The 21,957-nt window shown below is 50.8% G+C and overlaps 1 protein-coding gene across 1 annotated transcript in view; it reads left to right on the top strand.

Annotated features, from left to right (window-relative positions):
• LOC149369547 (putative 4-coumarate--CoA ligase 1) overlaps positions 1-21,957 on the top strand; it is a 102,423-nt gene that overhangs the window by 43,940 nt on the left and 36,526 nt on the right. The window contains exons 4-5 of the mRNA XM_089558876.1: positions 2,259-2,461; positions 19,313-19,481. Of these exons, the coding sequence (XP_089415002.1) occupies positions 2,259-2,461; positions 19,313-19,481 (372 nt within the window). The remainder of the gene's footprint in view (positions 1-2,258; positions 2,462-19,312; positions 19,482-21,957) is intronic.

Below are 21,957 nucleotides of genomic sequence, written 5' to 3'. Positions count from 1 at the left end.
GTCATCATCATCAACCTGACTACGCCCACTGCAAGGAAAAGCCTCTTCCATGGCTCTCCGCCATTTGCCTCCAATATGGCGGCCACCATATCACCGCAAACTTCCTGTTTAAAAAGCAGGCCTTCAGGGGGGGCCTGAGAGCCCTCGTACCGAGAGGTTTTGAACAGCGGCGGCTTTGAGGCGTCGTGTCCGGAGCCACCAGACGCAGTTTTTAATTCATAAGCGAATAACAACATAGTTACGGCGGTCGCAATCAAGCGTCTTCATCATGCTTCTCATGTCCTGCCCACACCAAGTCAGTATCTCTTACCGTTCCGGACAGCAATCTTTCCCGATATAGATTTTCGGTTTTCGTCTATTTTTAAATGGGCTTTGAAACACGTTCAGAGAAGAGCGGATAAATTAGCCCACTCAGTGCATACTGCCGTCGGAAAATAATACACTTCTCTTGGGAGCAGAGAACCCACAATCGCTTCCAAAATTTAGCAGGTCCTTTCCGGCGACTTTTTCATGCTCGTGCCCTCCTCAGCCGAGCACTGCAGCGTAATTTTGTTCAGAAATGGCTATTGGTTAGATTTCTTCAGGCGTCACACAGCTACCGTGGTCGCGGCCAGTCAGCCGCTCCCACAGGTCAGGAAGGTTGCCCTCCTCCCCCGGGGAATCCCGGCGCCCGTCGGCAGCCGGCGGAGCAGTGCCAAGCTTTGAACTTGCAGAAAGCAATGATAGGAGAGGGAAAGGGGCTACGCGGCTGAACTTCAGAGTTTGACTACAGATAACTCAGTTTCTACAAAACGCACTAAAAAAATCTTGGTGGAGCATATTCGTGGTTGGTGTCCGTTGGACGTTGGGCGTCCTTCAACGTCCCAGGAATACCGCACCTTTATTGAGAGCCCCTTTCAAAACCCCTTTATGGGCAGCCGCGGAGTACGTTAGATGTCGACAGAATAGAGACACCTCATTAGGAGTTACTTTCTTCTTCTTCGTTTCTTGCTCCCGGGAATATGGACACGCGTGCGTCCGCGCGTTTCTCGGTGAAGATGTAGTCTGAAGGCAGTGCCTATTATTATTTTAATGTGTGCTTGAAGACGATTGTCAACTGTGGAGGGCGGGGGCATTGAAAGCTGTAAGAAACAGGCAGTAATGAACGGCGGTGAACGATAAAAGATACGCAGGCACATAAACGTGCCTGGTCAGCAAAATACTGCTTTTTTTTAACCAGATTGAACGGCGCAACGGAAAAAAAGCTGGAATAACTAGCACACAGCGAGACGCTGTCCGCATATTGCCCTTGAATCAGAATATGGAGTAGTCAATGCAGACTGTAGTCGCCACAGCTCTACATTGGCCACCAATGCAGTGGAAGAGGCTATTGGCTTGAATTTTCACCTCGGAGCGTGCATGGCGCTAAATCACGCAGAGACGATCATAACACTCCCATGCTCCAAACTGACTTGTTAATTTTAGACGCCCATATCTGCTCAGAGGTCCTTAGATTGAAGATAACTAACGGAGCTCAACTGAACTTTCCCCTCCCATTAAGGTGAATTTCACCGTTCATCCTGTAATGCTATGGCCCTGACTGCGACTACATTGTTGCGAAGGCAGCCTGTATAACTGGTTGGAGGCTCGTTACCAGTATTGGGTGGATCGCAGTGCCAGTCATGCAGATGAAACGACCGGTGACCCCCTGATGCGGTGTTATAGAGTACGATTAATGCAGCACGTCGACAGTTTGTAAAGAACAGTGCGATACGGAGAGGGTCCCAAAGAGTTTTGTTTGAAGCGTTGCTGCAACCTCCCGGCAGGGTATACAAGAGTAAACAGAAGACTCTAGCCACTCCTTGCGGCAATGGCTGTCTTGCTGATAAACTAAAATTTACTGGAAAAGGCTCTATGGAACGTTTGCGCAGCTCCAGAGACGCTAAAGTTATTGCATGTATTTTAAAATGCTCGGCGAAATACTTGCTTTCCAGATTCTTGGCACGCTGGCAGTGCACATACGCCCTTCAAAAAATCTGTGCGATGACGACAACTGCAACCAGAACACCAGTGAGATACAATGACGCGAGCCATGTGCCCTTTCATTCTACCAACTTACTACGAGAGTCAATGAGAGTGTTGGCCGGCGTTTTTAGTTTGCCTTGATCAGAGAATGCATATCTCAACTTGTAAGCACCCGATGGTAGCTGATCGCGCTGGGAAGTGCTCCTTTGGTGAAGTCTGCAGGGACATCTTATGATGCCTATCATTCTACCCAGGGCCTTTTTTGCATGGGACGCGCTGCGGGCTTCGTCTCGGCCTCAGATTTTTCAGCCCTGGAGGAACGAGAGTTCGAGGAGAGCCCGGTCGCCGATCCCCGGAACACTGTCCTCGCTGTGTGCTACACGTCGGGGACCACGGGCATGCCTAAAGGAGCTGAGGTCACGCACTACAACTACGTGGCCAGTTTTTACACCAACAGGTACAAAATGACCACAGAAGGCGCATCCGTCTTGGGCTGCAAACAGCAGAAAAATCAGAAACACATTTAATTACCGTAGTGATAAAATATTTTAAAGTAAACCTAACCTGGCTCAGTGTTTACGGCGCTCGGATGTTGAACCGAAAGACGCGGGTTCTATCCTGGCCGCGGTGACCGAATTTCGATGGAGGCGAAATTCTAGAGGTTTGTGTATACCGTGCGATATCAGTGCACTTTGCCAGAGATCCTCCGTGCGAAGGAAGACGGGCATATGCGACTGTCCGTCTGGCAAAGAACCCCAGGTGGTCGAAATTTCCGGAGACCTTCATTACGGCGTCCCTCGTAGTCTGAGTCGCTTTTGGCGTTAACTCCCAATAAACCAAAACAACCATTTTGTGCACCCAGTGTCGCGACCCGACAGGGACCACGGAGGCTATTACATTAAATGCGACAGCGATTACATTATTCCTAGAAAACGCCAGGTTTTGGAGACAATGTGAAATAATGCCACGTATTATTGTAGTGTTCATTCGTTCGCGCTTAAGGCCGCAGGAACGGGACGTTATCATTTTTGATTGTGACGCGAGAAGCGACCGGACTAATCTCGATTGATGACAGCCGTGAAGAACTGCATCTACGTTTTTCCAGGTTACTGTAGATGAACTTGACCTGTTATGTCGAAATTTCCTCGCCGGCTTTAAATTGAGTAATGCCACGAGCGACCGGCATTCGTAGTTCAAGGACTGACGAGCACGTCTGTTGCTTACCCCACCGCCGAGTGATTCAGTTCTTTTGCGGGCGCAAGTCACCCCAAATAAAGAGCTTCGTTTAGAAGTCTTTTTACTGCCTTCCTGACCGCTATATTCCCGTCACTACCACGTGACATCTGGTGGAGGTGCGGGGTTATGCTGGGTTGACATCAAACGTGGGTTGATGGCCTTGTTCACATGGTTCTACGGGTTGGTCGGGGAGGGCAAATATGCCTCCGATGTCTGCCAGCTCGTTGAGAAAGGCAAACGTTGAACCTTTGTTTAGATGCTGGTATTCATCGGTGAAGTTGGTTAACAGCCCCCTATCTTGGCCATTTCGGATTTGGGCGACTCCCCTTGCGACGCCTATTCCTCAATCCAGGGGTTCATGGGTGTTCCGCTTGACGACACCTTCGGCATTTTCGATGCTTCCAGTACCTATGCAGGGGACGACACTTGATCAGGGCGGCACGCTGCATGCTTCGTCGAGGACGTTTAAGGCAACGTGATGAGTCGCGCTCGTCGCAATAGGTATGGCTTTGTCCGTGGAAAGCTTGATCGACTTAGATCGAAGGTCGATTACTGGGTGATGTTCGTTCAGAAAGTCCGTTTTGAAAATCACTTCTCGCGAGCATTACTGTAGGACCTGGAAGGCTTTAGCATAGGTTCGCCCATTTACTGTAACTCTCGCGGTGCAGCGTCCTGACGGCGTAATGAGGTTGCCACCTGCAGTGCGGATCAGCGGGCCATCCCAAGTTGTTGTTACTTTTCTGAGTCTGACAGCGAGTGGGCCGCTCATGACGGAGTAGTCAGCTCCCGTGTCGACCAAGACAGTAACCGCGTGACCGTCGACCGTTACTTCAAGGTCACTTGCTTGCGCTCTCGTATTGCACGTTGTTTTCGGTGTCTTATCTTGTGTTCGTCGAGTAGTGAGGCTGCGGTGGTCGTACTCACACATTACTTCTCTGGACAGCGGTAAAAGCTTCAAGTGTGGCCGCGTCGTCGTCGGTGCTGTAGTCGTAGCTGAGGCATAGTCCGTTTTCATTGATGGAGGATCTTTGTTGTTGTGCTTAGAAGCAACCTCACCTCCAGAGGCTCCTTTATTCAGTTTAACCATCAGAGGCTGGGGGAGCGTCCACGCACGACGTAGCCTGGGCTAGGAGATAGCGCGATGACGATGGTGACGGAGAACGTGATAGGCAGGCTCGCCAATGTGTATTCTTCCCGGCGCAAGACCTCCGCGATTTCGGCTGGCCTATGGCCGGGTTTGGGTCGTGGGGCGTCGTAAGAGAATCCTCGGATGCCCATTCCTCTGTATGGGCAGTGCCGGGGGATGTGACCGTCTTCACCACAGTGGAAGCATAGTGGGCGGCGCTGGTCGTGTGTTCTCCACTCGTCGCATTTCCTCGCCCGTGTGCGACACTCGTAGGTCAGGCGGGCTGGGGCGAGAGGGCGGCGGTTCAACGCAGCTGGCTGCGGGCGATAGCGGCTTGGGTCCCGTCGTCGAGGTGCAGGACGGCCCACTGCTGCGGCGTATGCCATGGCTGGGGCTTCAGAGGCTACGTGGTTGTCGGCGTCACACCCAAGGCCTCTTGAACCTCGTCCCGGATGACGTCAGCGAGCGATGTAAGCTGCGGCTGCGTTCCCGTTGGCAGCAATCGTAGGCCATCTCACACAACTGGACTTATACCCTCCCGCAGGTTATCTTTGTTAGCTACTTGCTGAAAAAACACGCTGCTGGCGGTCATACTGGCAGGCTATGGCATCAAGAGCTTTTTTCAATAGTGGATACCTCTTCTACGAATTCCGCGGCGGTTTTCGGTGGGTTGCAGACGAGGCTGGCAAAGAGTTGGTCTTTAACCCCTCGCATAAGCAGCTTTACCTTTTCTTCTTCCTTCATGTTTGCGTTGGCACGCCGGAAGAGACGCTTCATCTCAGTGTAAACTGCAATGGTCTCTTTTAGATGTTGTATGGGAGGCTGTAGCAGTTCCAGGGCTCCCTACTTTCGCAGCACGTTTGTGAAAGTCTCCAGAAGCTTTTCCTTGAAAGTTTCCCAATTCGTAAGGGCAGCTTCCTCATTCCGAAGCGAGATTCCTGCTGGTCCCTCCAAGGCAAAGAAGACGTACCTAAATTTCGTGGCATCGACCCAGTTGTTATAGATAGGCACATGGTCGAATGATTCCAGCCATTCTTCGAGGTCGGCGCCATCCGAAGCGTCGAAGGTTGGTGGCACCCGGGGCTGCTGCAGAATGATTGGAGTCGACGTCTGGGGCAAGCTCATGGCGGACGTTGTGGTTTGCTTTCGCTTCCGGATAGGTTCCGGAAGAGTCCAGAACTCAGGTGCGTCCCCTAGGAGACGTCGGCTTGCGCGGTGTACTGAAGTCAGGTCCTACAGTGAATGACTCAGAGCTGGCGTCACGACTTGCAGGGGGTGTCCGGAACATGAAAGGCTACCATCTTGGCAGTGGCGGCTGGACTGCCGTCGCTACCACGTGACAATATTTATTTTAAAGGAATCGGTTGTTTACAGGTTGGGTTACAGGTTGCTTGAAAACAAACGAGGTTTTTGTATGGCCTCCAAGAGTAACTCGAAGTACCGCGTGACATGCTCGTGCAACATCATCCCGAAATTGATGTCAAGTTATGGCATAGCCTCTTCCTTCGGGCGAAAATCCTCCTTGGAATTGCGTCCAGGCTGACGTCAGTCTGATCTAAACTTAACGCCTTCTGTAATACCTGCTCTGATTCATCGCGTGCCGTTTTCTCTGTTACCACCACCGTAACCCCTCTCTCTCATTACAGTTGAGTTATCCAAGCACCATGAAATTTTTTCGGCTACTCTCGTTACGACTACATACTCACCAGGGTGACTGAGTTGTTAGGGCGCTCGGCTTCTGAGCTGGAGTAACTGGTGCGAACCCGGCCGCGATGGCCTCGTTTGCACGGAGGCGAAATGCAAAGCCCTCCCGTCTGATGTGCGATATCAGTCCACGTTATCAATCCCATAATGGTAAAATTTATTAATGAGAACACAGTACATGACTCACGAACACGAAAACCGGGAGTCGTCCATAAAGTGCTGTCACTGAACTCGCGATTGTTCGAAACACTGCGACATCATCAAAGGCAGGAAAAAATCTAATGTTAACCAGTAATAGTCAATACTAGTACTTACAATAGCATTAACTACAAAGGCGGAGTTTATAATTGAAACAGAATTAGATTAGAGCGCTTTTGATTGATGTGGTGCGACTCCAGCTATGACCAGGGCCTTTTCCTTACATGCATCACGCATCATTGATTAAAATGTTACGTGTGCAGGGGTGCGTTTATCCTCAAGAGACCGAACCGCCGTGTAGGATCTGGCAGCGTAGACGGGCGTTGCCAGCACCAAGAGAGCAGGGCAAATTCGTCGTCGTCAGGCGCAGCGTAGTGTCGGCGCATGGCGGTAGCGGAACCTGTCACAGTTGGCACGCTACAGTTTTCCCCGGGTGAAAAGGAGCCAGCCTGTTGTCTTAAGGGGATCGAAGAACAGAGGGGTCGCAGTACGGCTTCAGTCGGTTGACGTGGACGGTTTCGCGGCCAAAGCGACGCAAGGCCGCAGCGGGTGCAACGGGCTGAACAATATAATTGACCGGAGATGTTTGCTTGAGAACCCGCTAGGGACCATGACACCGATCTAGCAGTTTCCGCAAAAGGCCGGCAGTTGTGGGAGGCACCCAGAGCCACACAAGGGAGTCGGCAGGATAGGAGGTAGAGGTCGCGAAAGTGTCGCGGTCATGTTTTTGCTGCCACTGGGTCTGCGTGGTAAACGAGCGAGCCAGCTGACGGCATTCTTTGGCGTACCTGGCAGCGTCCAACAGTGGCGTGGACTCGGAAATGTCGGGCCGGTAGCGAAGAAGAGTATCCATCGTGCAGGGGGGCTCGCGGCCGCACAGAAGAAAGAAGAGAGAGAATCCAGTGGTGGTTTGTGTCGCAGTGTTATATCCGTAGGTGACGAAGGGAAGAACCTGGTCTCAGTTGGAGTGGTTGGCGTCCACGTACATGGCCAGCATGTCACTGAGGGTTCGGTTGAAAAGCTCTGTCAGGCCGTTGACCTGAGGGTGATAAGATGAAGCGGTTCGATGGATAATGCGGCATTCCTAGAGGAGGGCCTCAAGAGCGTCAGACAGGAATACGCGTCCACAGTCGCTGAGCAGTTCTTGAGGAGCGCCACGACGAAGAATCAGGTTCTTTAGAAGAAAGGAAGCCAGGTCACGGGGGGATGCAGATGGTAATGTAGACGTTTCGGCATAACGTGTGAGATGATACGCGGCCACGATAATCCAGCGGTGACCAGCGGGAGTGGGAGGGAAGGGGCCATAGAGATCTAAGCCAACGCGGTCAAACGGGCGGGCAGGGCGGGGTAATGGCTGCAATGGAGGAGGCGAGGTGTGAGGCGGACATTTACGCCGTTGACAGGATGGGCAAGATCGCACAAAGTGGCGAAGAAAGCGGTATATGCCACGCCAGTAGAATCGGAGACGCAGTCGCGTGTAAGTTTTCAAGACGCCCCCGTGTGCACACTAGGGGCCCGAATGGAAAGCGGCGCAAATATCGGTGCGTAGATGACGAGGGATCCCTAGGAGCCATTTGCGTCCGTCGAACAGGTAATTGCGAAGATAGAGGAGACCGTCCCGAATAGGAAAGTGACGGGCATAACGTAAGAGGGAACGTAACGAATTATCAGTCGTAGGACTCGAAAGGTAGTTAATAAGAGTGGCGAGCCAAGGGTCTTTCCGCTGCTCGGCGGACATGTCGGCTGTGGCAAGCGAGGACAAGTCGTAAGCAGACACAGGGGCAGGCGATGAAGCACTAGGTAGCGGCGAGCGGGAAATAGCGTCCGCGTCATTCTGCTTGAGGTCAGAACGGTAAATGACATGAATGTCATACTAGTGCAGTCGGAGAGCCCAGCGAGCTAGGCAGCCTGACGGGTCTTTGAGATAGGCCAGCCAGCACAGGGCATGGTGGTCGGTTACTATACAGAACGGGCGACCGTAGACATAGAGACGAAATTTTCCAATGGCCCAAATGATGACCAAACATTCTAGTTCGGTAACAGAATAGTTGGCCTCCGCTTTGCTCAAGGTCCTATTGGCGTAGGCGACCACATACTCACGGAAGCCAGATTTGCGTTGGGTGAGAACGGCACCCAGTCCAATACCGCTGGCGTCAGTGTGGATCTCAGTTGGTGCAGTCGGGCCAAAGTGGCGCAGGATAGGAGGCGAGACCAAAAAGCAGCGCAAGGTGTCGAAGGCGTCATCGCAAGCAGGTGTCTAAGCGGAGAGGTTGGAGCTACCTGCGAGTAGCTGGGTCAGAGGAGCGATGATCGAGGCGAAAGTCGAGATGAAGCGACGGAAGTACGAGCAAAGGCCAACGAAGCTACGGAGCTGCTTCAGTGAGGTGGGCCTCGGAAATTCGGCAACTGCACGAAGTTTGGCGCGGTCCGGAAGAATACCGTCTTTAGAGACTACATGTCCTGAAATGGTGAGTTGTCGGGCCGCAAAGCGGCACTTTTTCAAATTCATCTGAAGCCCAGCGTCAGTAAGACAAGTCAGCACGCACTCAGGCGGAGGAGATGAGAAGGAAAGTCCGCAGAAAAGACGACGATGTCATCGAGATAGCAAAGACAACTCTCCCACTTTAGTCCACTAAGGATAGTGTCCATCAGGCGTTCGAAAGTTCCCGGGGCGTTGCAAAGGCCAAACGGCATGACGTTGAACTCATATAAGCCGTGAAGTGTTATGAAGGCAGTTTTTGAGCGATCAGCGTCAGCCATGGGCACCTCCCAGTAGCCTGACCTCAAATCCAGCGAGGAGAAACACTAAGCTCCCTGCAAGCAGTCCGGGGCGTCCTCGATGAGTGGCAGAGGATAGACGTCCTTGCGAGTGATGATGTTGAGCCGGTGGTAATCAACACAGAACCTGATTTAACCATCTTTCATTTTTACCAACACAACAGAGACGCCCAGGGACTAGGGGGGGAGGGGCGTCTGTATGACATACCGACGAAGCATGTGGTCCACGTGATCAGAAATGACACGGCGCTCAGAAGCCGAGACAGGATAGGGGCCCTGGCGAAGAGGGGCGTGTGTACCGCTGTCGATGGTGTGCGCAACGACAGACGTACGGCACAAGGCAGTCTGAGGAAGATCGAAAGAAGAACTGAAGCGCTGGAGGAGGGCGACGAGTTGATCGCTTAGTGCGGGTGTAAGGTCAGCGTCAATGGCACTGTGGAAGACGTCGGAGGGTGGTGGATCGTTCTGAACATCACAGGAGCTGAGCACATCGACATCAAAGGTAGCGGTGGTATCAAGAATAGGGTAAGGAAGGCAGGAATTAAGTTCTTCAATACGCCCAAGGCATTCACCTCGGAGCACCGCTGACGGGCACGAACATGGGTTCGAGACGTAAATTGCACTTTGTCCATGGTTGATCGTGAGAACAACAAAGGGAAGCAGGAGGCACGGATGGCGGGAAGCGGTTTCGGAAGGCGTGAAGAAAACAGTTGAATGAGTGACGCCGGCACAGGAGAGGGGTACGAGGGCAGCAGAAAACGGAGGAATGTCGCTATCAGTTACGACTACAACTTTGACAGACTGCGTAGGTAGGTCGCAAAAGGAAGCGTCACACAGCGTAGAAAAGGCAGTTTTTGCTCGGGCGCAGTCAATAACGGCACGATGAGTCGAAAGGGAGTCACATCCCAGGATGATGCCGTGTGACCAGTGAGACAGCACAATAAACTCGATGGTGTACAAAACATCTTGAATGAGGACACGGGCCGTAGAAGCGGCTGAGGGTTGAATGCGCTGTGATTAGGCGGTGTGAAACGAAAAGTCAAGAAGTGGGGTAGTCACTTTGCGGAGTCGGCGGCAGAGAGCTTCACTTATGACAGATACTGCAGCGCCCGTGTCGACGAGGGCGAGAACCTTAGCGCCTTCCAAGAACACTACGATTACATTAGCAGGACGACACGGAGGACTTGAGGAGTTCGAAATAAGCGGAGTTCTTGCCTCCGTAACTGCGACTGTTTCCCTCAAGTACGGAGCTAGTACGTCGCAGTATCGGAGAAGGGAAACGGCGTCGTGGGGAAGGCAGTCGGCGAGTGGTGTAAATTTGGCGATCGGGGGAAACAAAGGGGGGACGGGGTGGCCTTCTCGGCGAGGATAGGTCGGCATCGTATAGGTAGGAGCGCAGATCAGGTGGAGAAGGCGGAAGGCGCTGGCGGCAAAGCCGCGCGACATGGCCGGGCAGACCACAGGCTTAAAAAATGGGTCGGTTGTCCGCAGTACGCCAGGGGTTCGTAGGATGTGGTCGTCCTCTTGAGAACGGAGCTTGTGACGGGGGCTGAGACGGCGGGGGAGGACGGAAAGGAGGGACGCCCTGGTAGGATTCGGTTGCAGGCGGTTGTCGTGGCCTGGCCACCGCTTGGGCGTACGTCAGGGGTGCTGTCACAGGCGGGAGCACAGGGCTGGACACTAGCAGATCAGCGACTTGGTCTTGCACGACACGGTGAATGGTAGGAGCCAAAGACGGGGTCGAGTCAGGAACTTGGCGGGCGGGGCCTTGAAGATGTGATATGAGGGACAGCTGGCGAGCGAACTCTTCGCGAACGAAGGCTTTGATTTGGTTGAGAAGAGGGGAGTCTTCAGGAGTAGTAACGCCCAGGGCCAGTGTGGAGAGGGCCTCGTCGCAGACACCAGTACGCCGTGTAGAAGCGCGCTGCTTGCGGAGCTGGTCGTAGCTCTGGCAAAGCTTAATAACCTCACTGACTGTGGTGGACTTTTCCCTAGGAGCATCTGAAATGCGTCGTCAGCGATGCCTTTGAGAATGTGGTGGATCTTGTCCGCTTATGGCATGACGGCGTTGACACGTTTGCAGAGGTCAACGATGTCCTCAATGTAACTTGTGAAGGTTTCGTCAGTGTGCTGAGCGCGGTCCCGTAAGCGCTGTTCGGCACGGAGCTTGGGCACCGCAGGGCGGCCGAACACTTCCGCAAAACTCTTGTTGAATACGGGCCAAGTGGGTAGGTCCACTTTATGGTTTCGAAATGAGAGGTTCTCCCCGTCCGTGAAATAAAAGATGACGTTACTCAGCTTGATAGTGTCATCCCACTTGTTGTAGCTGCTAACTCGCACATACGATGACAACCCGCCGTCAACATCTTGGTCGGCAGTGCCACTGAAGAGGGAAGGGTCACGCAGGCGAATGACGCCAGAACAAATGACTGCGGTTGAACTGGCCGCGGGTGTTGGGGCAGTCTCATCTGGCATGGTTGACACAGGCGACAGCGTACGGCTCCGGAGTTCCAGGTTGGTAGGCGATGTACCCCGCACCTCCACCAATTGTAGCGGTGTGTTTATTAGGCGTCCTCAAGAGACCGAACAGCCGTAAAGGATCTGGCAGCGTAGACAGGCGTAGCCAGCACCAAGAGATCGGGGCGACTTCGTGGTCGTCAGGCGCAGCGTAGTGTCGGCGCATAGCGGTAGCGGAACCGGTCACAGTTGGCACACTCACGTGTAACTTTAACGATCAGCTTGCCCAGTGATGTGGTTTGATCAAAGATTGTGATGCTCCAAATTGCCGCACAAGTACAGGACTGGCTTTGTTCGACTACGCGTGATGTGTAGCACAGAACTACTAGCCGTAAAGCCAGTCGGGACTCATATGAGAGCCGAACCCTCAACCAACAAGCGCTAGGTGTGTATGAGAGTTGGTCGTACCCCCACTGCAAGCTCGTTTGTGGACGCAAGGCGATGGTGGCGCACTATCACACGTAATAAGAGACTAAGTGTCCTCCTAAATTTTCCGGAGGCCTCCACCACGGCACCTCGTTCTCTTTAGCTTCACTCGCTGCCACCTTCATTCCCGCCCTGACACTCCGACTGAGGCGTCCGCCGAGAAGTGCGACATTTGATGCGCATTTCGTTGCCTGAAAACCATTTTGTTTATAGCAGCATGCAAGCCTATGTAGACGCCATTCACTGTGGTTTCGGCGAAGCAAGGGCACTCATGCTTAGAGCTGTGCCACGAATCAAGTGTGAAGCTCCACCGCTGAGTTAACCGCATTTAGTAGCATGCAATATACGTTGTCGCCATGAGAAGTGTGCTGGCACATACTTTCCAGCAGCCTCTTTACGGGCAGCAGCTCCTGTGCGGTCTGCCAGCTTTTTTATGGGGTCTGGCCACCCGCATACGCGCAGCATACGATTTGCGCTTCGTAGCGTTTGGCTGCCTTTGAGTACCGAGCGTCCCGCTTGATAAAGGCGAATGTTGCATCAGGCACGAGCCATGGTGTGGTCACGTGATCGTGGGTAAGCAAGGACCCCACCTCAAGACGAATAATCCACCATGATTCACGTGAGCGCAGCCTCCTACCTCCCGTTCTGGCTGATGTGCTTTCTGTTGCCTATACTGTAAGCGACTTTTCGCCCCTTCGGGAGCAACGAGCCCCCTGAAAGTAATCTTGGCCAGCGAAAAGGCTAACCGTGGGGTGAGGCAGCCAAGCGCAGATTTCACGGCCTAAATGCTAGGCCATCGACAGCAAGGAGACAAACGTAGCGATCAACGGCACCATTTTCAGACTTATTAAATTAATGCCTATTAAATTGGTACCTTTTCCAATCGAAGACCACGAGAGTACGCGACAAATAAAAATAATCAGGTATGGACATTCGCGAACAAGAGCACCACCGCTATTCGTGCGCAGGCGATGACTGTCGCTTTAAGAGATGCTTAGTAGTACTGGAGCCACCGGCAGATGTGAGTGCGGCGGTTATATGCGCGACCATTTTCAAGTTGAGTTCTGCGCGAAAAAAGTATTTCGTTTCGTTGCTTTACGCATACGGCTTCATATTACTGGGCACTGAAGCAGTGCTCTAAAGTCGCAAGCGGCCTGTCGTCGTCGCGGTGCCACACACTCGACGTGCGCCGAGCGCAGCGAGTACAGTAATTATACCGCTGCGGTAGTTGAAAAGACACCACAAACCCGCGGCAACAGCGATGAGTAATGCAGATCGCGCCGAACGCCGCCGAAACGCAGCGAAGGACTGTGCGTCAATAAACAGACGGCTCGAACGCTAATATTGCACAAATAACGCCGTTATTAAACCCGTCTTCTATATTTAAGCTTATGCAAAGCCTGCTGCAGAAGCGCACGACAATAATACAACCGCACATTGCGTGCATTAAAGCAATATTTGCTACAAATCGCGACTGGGCTACTCACCTATTTCATGATAGATTTATATGTAACCGCCGTATAAGGATGGCTGGAGCTGCTGTATGTGAAATTTTAACTTCACTTACGTCAGCTGAACTGTAGCTTAAGTTTTGTATTACTATATGTTTTCTCGTCATTTTATGAAAAACGAAGAAAAGAGTAGTCATGCTCTTCTTCCCAGGGTGCCCGGATCCCATTCTTAAAAGCAGGGGTTCTGTACCCGTCCCCAACACGAAATTATTTTTCCTCGTTCAGCTGTTCGTCTCCTAGAATGAACGGTTGCAGCCTTCTTTGCCGCCCCCGGACGAGCACTTGAGACCTAGGAATCATTCATGGCTAGACTAGCGGTTAGCCTCTCTGTATTTAGTCTCCAGAAAGGCTAATAGCTGTGGGAACGCAGTTCGCCAACCCATGGGACCAACCGTTCATCCAAGAGGACGAAAAACCGCTTAGAGTGTTTACTCGGCGTAACTCCTTTCCCTCTGCTTCCCATCGCCACATCCTCTGCCTGCTATTCTGAGCGGGCGCTACCTTTGGCTACCTCGCATGCAGCGTTTCCTCTGGTGTATATTTGGTTTTGGTTTTGATTTGAAAATCACCGCCGGTAGTGGGACTAGTGTCGCCTGTGTATAAAAGCACGCCCCGTATCCTTGAATAAAGGGAAGTTGATGTACAGGTTGCTCGGCAGGCGCGGCCGCTTCTCATGCATCGGCGGCACAGGCTGCTATAACATTGGCGACGAGGATTAATCGTTTTGAGGGCGAGGGGGGGGAGGGGGCGTTATTTTCGTCATCGGTTTTCCTTCGCCATGAGCATTTCAGGGCTCGCTCCACCACCCCGTCCCTACCCACGCGTGGCCGACCTGCTCTGGCATGGCCGCAATGGCTCCGCACCTTCGAGAACTTCCTGCTTGCTTCGGGTGCCTCCGACTGCACACCGGGTCGTTGCAAGGCCCTACTGCTTCTCAGTATCGTCGTAGAAGGTTAGCGCATATTTTACACCCTGCCGCTTCCATCTTCAGACAAAGCTACGCCCGGTACGCAAGCGGCTAGTGATATGGCATCAGGAGATAGCCAGCGCACTTCCGACACACAGCCTGAACGGTCGTCGTATGACATCGCAGTCGCAGCTCTGCACGCTCATTTTACGACAGCAAGCAATGTTGTGCCCGAGCAGCACCGTGTCGGTAGGCGTGTACGGCAAGCTGGTGAAGCTATCAGTTAGTACGTTACCGGATGGCGTGAGTTTCTGCTACGTGCTCGTTTGCTTTCCTGGAAGATTCGCTGCGTGACGAATTCGTTGCGGGTGTACCATCCCGGAGCTTGCGGGAGCGCTTTCTTCTGGAAGGGCCGTCTCTGTCGTTCGCTACAGACGTACTCATGGCAACACAGTTTAAACAGTCAACCAACGACCAGCAAGAATTTGCCTCTGCAGATGTTGGACGCATAAATACCCGTGAAAACATGCCACAAAACATGCCAGTGCGAGCATCATATTCCGGCGGCAGCTTGAAACGTTCACGTAGCTACCAGTCACATTGCTACCGCTGCGGTTCATCCCAGCATAATGCCGCCTCATTTCGCTGTCCAGCCAGAAAGAAGCGTTGTCAACGTTGCGGTATCACTGGTCGCTTTCGCTCTGTTTGCAACAAACAAGACGCGGCTCCACTTCGTTCTGTAGAAAGCGAAAATTCGTCCGAGGAAGTTTCGAGGGTTCTGGCCGTGACGACAGCTCGCCCTGCAATTCATATTACCGTGGTGACTGGTCGATCGGAGATGACTTTCCTCGTGGATTCAAGCTAATCGGTTTCCATTATAGCTTATGCCCTATTTAGGCAGCATTTCCAAGGACAGACGCTTTCTGGCCATAAAGTTTGGCTAGTAGACTGTTCAGAGAAGCCAATGCCAGTCCGTGGTTGTTTTTTCGCAGAATTACATACAAGGACTGCACAACATGCCTTCTCTTCTATGTCGTGGAACAAGGTACCTCACATTTGGGTATTGATACCACCAAAGCGCTAGGTCTGCAAATTGATGGCTCGTCGCTGCAGTGTCTTGATACAACGCTAACTACTAATGCTGGAAAGGAGACCTGCGACCATACTGGCGCCAAGCAGCTCACTAACCTACCAACCGAATTAGTGCGAGAGTTTGAAATTATATTCGAACCCGAGCTTGGCCTCGCGAAAGGTTTTGTTCACCGGGTCAAAATGCGATCCGCAGTCCAGCCAGTTGCATCAAAACTTAGGCGCCTTCTGCTGTCATTCAGACCAGTGGTCTTTGAAGAACTCCGTCGGTTGGAAAAGATGGACGTGATAGAGCGCGTTGAGGCATCGGTATGGGTGTCCTCCATTGTGGTGGTTAAAAAGAAAGATATAGGCATTCGTCTCTGTGTAGACCTCCGACAGGCAAACAAAGCCGTCGTTGCAGACACCTTTCCCCTTCCTCACACAGAAAAGCCTGACCTCGCATCTGCTTATGACCAGGTCGCCCACATCCATCCAGTCGAACGATAGCGGGCTGCAACAAAGCACGGCCTATATCCAGTCATTGTGGCCGCACACAAATCCTTATCAGAGGAGCTTCAACCATTCTTCAGAGTGGGCGACGAACTTTAAGTGGAGGACAATTTGATCTTGCGTGGCGAACGTCTCGTGGTTCCCGCATCACTTACGTCCCAGGTGATTACTGCTACCCACGAAGCATATCCCGGAGTAGTGCGAACGAAAGCACGACTGAGAGAAACATTTTCGTGGCCAGGCATGGACAGGCAAGTCGAACTAGCGATCCAGATGTGCAGCATATGCCAGACCACGGACAAAAGAACCAAGGTGACGGCTACACCATTGAAACCAATCCCGTTACCAGAACAACCCTGCCTGAAGCTGGGAATGAACATTGTCGGTCCATTTGAGAGAGCGCATCACAATTGCAGGTATGCAATCACGGTGGTAGATTACTATTCAAAGTGGTTCTAAGTACACTTCTGTAGCGAAACTACAAACCGCACAGTACCAAGCTTCTTGGTATCAGTGTTCGCGCGCGAAGGCTACCCGGCAGAAATTGTTTGCGGCAACGGGCCACAGTTTTCTTCTCGGGAGTTCGAATATTTCCTAAAGAATCGAGGTACCCGCTTGAGGCGTTCGTCCGTGTACTAACCGCGAGCAAACAGCCAAGTAGATCGCTTTAACAGAGTTTTTAAATGTTTCGTTGAAGTGGCTATGCTAGAGCAACGTCCCGTGCGCCAGGCGGTAGCAGAATACCTGGGAGTCTACTGTTGCACGCCGCACGCCGCAACTGCGAATGCCCCAGCCCTTCTCTTGCACGGAGTTGTCAAAAACGCGGCTGTATGTGGTCGGGCACCCGTCAGCCACATTCTTTTCAGGCCCTGGTTCGGGGCTCCGCCACCTACGCGAGCGGGTGAAGCAAAAACAACAGTACAGTAAAAGATACACGGAGGCTCGGAGGCCCGCGGAGAACCAGGGTGGATGTGGGCGACTACGTCCGACAAAAGAAACTCACAATTTACTTTAAAAGTGACCTGGGATTCAGTTACCCAAAAAAAGTTATCAGCAAGAAGAGACCATCATCTTTCCGCTTTGATGACTGCAAGACGTGGAATGCGTCGAATTTGTCAAAGGTGCCACGAGCGTCTGCTGCAGTTTATTCATGGGGTTAAAGGAACTGTACAGCTAGTTAAGACAGCTCTCCGCCAACAAGTCAGGGCTCTACTCCGGAAGCGACCGCCAGGACTTCAGCTGTTGGTGCAAAACAGTCGACCATGGCACCGGTCACTGGCAATGAGCCCGAGCTGATCCCAGTCGACGGTGGTTTCCCTAAAACACCAGAGCCGCAACGCAGGGTGCAGCCACCAAGAAGTAGGCGACCCCCAGATCGCTACGGCTACCAAGTGTAGGTTGCGATGTTGTACTGCTGTGAAGAAGAGCCAGTGAGATCCCTCGCGAGTGTTATACACATTTTAATTGGGACTCCGAAGGACAGAAACACCGAGATGGGTTTGTTTTTGTTTTTGGTGGTTTTGTTACAGCGAATGCTACACGTACGCTGTTCTTATTGTAAATAGAATTTTTTATACATACACTAATCTACTAGTTCACTAATACATGTACCTTTGTTTTTGTAAGAAAGGGAATATGCTCTATATTTTGTTTTGGTTTTGATTTGATGGTCACCGCCGCTAGTGGGACTAGTGTCGCCTGTGTATAAGAACATGCGTATCCTTGAATAAAGGGAACTTGATGTACTGATTGCTTGGTAGGTGCGACGGCTTCTCATTCATCGGCGGCACACGCCGCTATAACACTCTTCTTCCCACAACCGCTGCGGTGCAACCTGTATTTAAAGCAGTGCAGCGATACCATGCAGTTCCCCATAGGGAGATGCATGCAGCAGTAGCAGTAAAAGTAACAGTAATATCTCTGATGGCTAGAAAAAAATATTGCAGGCACGCATACCTATTCTGTCTCCTCATGACCACTTCCTCTGTGATTGACTGACTATTTGTTTGATTGACTGACTGACTGACTGATGGATAGATTGATTGATTGGTTTATTTATTTATTGATTGATTGATTGAAAGCATTTTTTCTGATAGAATCTTCCTAAACCATGTGGGTGGGCTGCCTAGTTTGGTAGTCCAGGTTTTGGAACAGTTTCTACTATCGGATTAAATTTACAAGCCCACGCAACGTGGTATACGCTAGCTACCTCTGCGCAGTGCCTGCACTGCGGAGAATAGTGTGCGGTACCACTGGCGTAACCCGGCTGCTTTTGAGAGGGTGAAAACTGAGTGCAGGTCAGTAGCGAGCTCTTTGCGCAGGCGTCAGAGTGTGTTTCCTGTGGGAACGCTTCCAAGGCTCCGCGCACACTGATCGTGACACTGAGAGAAAATATTTTCAAGCCCGCGTGTAATCACACCCGCCACTCTCTTGGGTGCTATTGCTGCCGATTGATTTGTGTCTTCGGGAGCTGTGTGCATTCATTGAGTCACGTTCGGTAGCATAGTGGACAAAGGCGTTAAACGAGTACGCTATTTTGCACTCGGCGGCGTGACTTCGCATCGAACTCGGAGCACTGCACTTTTTTTTTGCTACGGATCACATTATATTTCTTACAGAAAGCAGCATCTAAGCAAGTAGAGCGCCAGGATGGGCTAGCTGGCGGATGTTCATCTTGAAAATAGTGTTGCTGCGCTAGAAAACACTGACAACAGAGGCAGAAGCCTCCAGAGACTGCGTGTCGCCCAGCCCACTTTCGCGTACAGTGTTCGTGTTTTCTAGAGCAGTAACCCTATTTTCCAGGTGGGCATCTAGGGAACTTTGGGGTGGCGAACGGACATCAAGCATGTCTTCCCGTATGAACATTAAATGCAGTCCTCTGTGAACTAATTGGTGTTTGGAACCTGTAACAAAATTCATTTCTGGCCGATGAGGTCATGTGTCCGCTTCACAGCAGTCATCATTCCTTGAAGATACGAGATAAATTCTCCCCAAAGGCACTCTTTTCCATATGTGCATTGTATGTGGTGCATGTAAATACTGGGCAAACATATCAGCTCCATCGCTTTTGTGGCTATGAAGCTATGGGGTTCAGCTGCTCTGCTCGTGGCCGCGGAACGAAAGCGAGGCCGCATTGCAGTAGAGGAAAATGCAATAACTGCATGTGCTGTGCAATGGCAAGGCACTTTGAAGAGGCCTGAGTGATCGAAAATAATCCATGACCACGCACTACGCATTAGCTCATTGTTAGATCCAATAATCGCCGAAAGCAGTGGGAGTAACACATTTTTGTTTTTCTTACAGTCGTGCCGTTCTTGTATGCAGGTTGCATATGCCCTGGGTAGAAAACGATCTCCTGCTGGGCACAACTCCTATCATGCACCAGTCTGGAATGCTGTTCACCTTCTTAGCCATGCTGGGCGGCGCCACGTGCGCTGTGGCGCCGGTCATGACGTCTCCTCTGGAATTCCTTGACGCCGTCGATAAGTACACGGTAAATAAGCCAAAGAGGACGATGACGAGTTCAATTGCACACAAGCACCTTTGGCCAAAGCGCCATCACTTAAGGTATCGTTCTTCACACAAAGTTGTGCGAAAGACACATTTGCCAAGGATTTTATCTCAGACACGTCGAGTACAAGGGCAGGCGAAGCTTGCACCCGTTTGAAACCAGTGGCACTTACGATCGAACCTCACACCTCGCGCAGGCAAGGTTGATGCTTAAAAACCGCACGGCACTGTTGCAGTACACATCGAAGTTGTGCCTAGCCCCATTTTGTTGCCACCGTTTCGAGACACTTTCTGAAGCGTCTCTTCGAGCATGAAACTTGCAGATCTTATCGAAAAGCTGAAGTACAGCAGAAAGCGTCAGCTGCAAGAACAGACACTGTCAAATGACGTGGTGCAACATAACCACAAGACAACAGCCTATTTAGCTATCAAGTTGAGACTAAAATACAATTTTCTGAGACCTATATTAATATGCTCAGATAAGTGCGGTATAAGCAGCACATTCACATACAATGAAGGGTCGCCTACAATCTATTACTTCCAGAATTCACTACATTATTAAACCCATCGAAGGAGGAGAATAATCAGCACAAGCTCAAAACTCATGGAATGAAGATAATAATCAGTGAAACTAAATAAGGCGAGAAAGCAAGTGCTTGAAGTTCGGTTAAAGATTAATTAATGATTCCACAGACTGACGAAATTAATACGGTTTGTGATCAGGCATGTAAAAAGGGGCGCACGCAGGAAGTTTCACCGCGACCTACAAAAAGAATTAACTGGGCTTAGCTCTCGCACATAAACTACTGAGAAGTGGCCGGAAAGCTGCAAAGATCAACTGTTTTCCAAGGCACGGCGGCTCAGTATCTATGGTAGCTGAGCACTCAGAGCAATTTTGCGGGATCAAATACCATCCGTACCTGCCACACTTCCATGGAAGTAGGATGTTAAAACGTTCGTCTTCTGTGCGAATTAACGAGCCGGAGCTGGATAAATGATTATGTCGCCATTGTAGTCGACTCCTCACGTAGCGCGCCAGCAGTTTCAGGACGCTACCCCTTGATAACTATACCTTATAAGAGGACTGACATTATGAAGGTATTATTGTTAGTATATAGCGCCGAAAATGACTTAAATTTCGCTTCTGAGGTTGTGCTACACCATCACCGCTAAAAAACTATAGCACAAATTAATTATGACACTACTTTCAGAAGGTAGCTGAAGCCAGCGACTGTGTCATGTGAAAACTTAATAAAGGCTTTCATCATGCCTTTTTGATCTCCTTCGGCTCTTTCGTTTTAACACGACAACGTTAAGGAACTCGTTTCGCAAAAAATCGGACGTCGCCGTCGTTGACTATCAGCAAAAAAAAAAAACGAAAAATCCAAAGAGAATCAACGATGAAGGTATGTGCCTACCGAGGTCACGGGACGTTGTCGCGTCATCACAACCTGCCCACCGTATTGTGAACAAACTGGGCACCGTGAAAGTCAATTTATTGTTTGGTCATGCGAGGTTGCTCGGGACGAGCAACCTCGGGACGAGCAACAAATCAGAACGGCGGCAGTACCTGCCATTCCAAGGCAGTGGCGCACCGCGTAGCCGCTGCACCACTACAACCATAGTGGTATTATTTATTATTTATTATTTATTTACAGAATACTGCAGGCCCTTCTGGGCCCTAGCAGGAGGGGCAATACAGTGCAAAATGAATATACAAAATAAAACACTGAAAGAAAATTCGAAACACAAAGCAAATAAGTTAGATGGCGTCAATCTTCTATTTCTTCAATGGAGTCAATGTCACATAGTGCTGTTAAAGGTAAAGCATTCCATTCAGTTACGGTGCGGGGGAAGAAGGAGTATTTAAATAGGTTAGTTCTGGCGGTGAATGGAGTTAGTGAATCAGAGTGGCGATGTCTTGTTGGTCGTGGAGCGGAAAATGGCTTGACGTAGGGATCCGGGCACATTGACAACTTGTTATGTTTGAGAAGGAAAAGAAATTTTAATCTGAGAATTTTACGTCTTACCTGCAATGTTTGAATTCGGTTTGCTCGCATTATGGCAGTAGGTGAGTCGGTTGAACGGTATTTTGAAAAGATGAATCGAATGGCCTTCATTTCAAGCGCTTGAATGTTAGTTTTAGTAAATGGGTCCCAGACAATGCAAGCGTATTCTAACTTGGGTCTGATTAATGATGAATAGGCTAAAAATTTCAAGTCCGCAGGAGCATTCTTCAGTTTGTGCTTGAGGACACAAACTTTACGAAACCCTGATGCACATACGTTACTTATGTGTTTGTTCCAGCTTAGATTATTAGTTATCGTCACGCCAAGATATTTATATTCAGTTACCTCCGAAAGTGGAAATGATGGAAGAGCGTAAGGGTATAAAAGGCTGTTTTTTTTCTTGGTTAATCTCATAAATACGGTTTTCTGAGCGTTGAGTTTCATGTCCCA

The sequence above is a fragment of the Amblyomma mixtum genome, chromosome 1, assembly GCF_055824585.1.
Source record: "Amblyomma mixtum isolate Tamu chromosome 1, ASM5582458v1, whole genome shotgun sequence".
Lineage (NCBI taxonomy): Eukaryota > Metazoa > Arthropoda > Arachnida > Ixodida > Ixodidae > Amblyomma > Amblyomma mixtum.
This window is presented reverse-complemented; position numbering and strand designations above follow the sequence as displayed.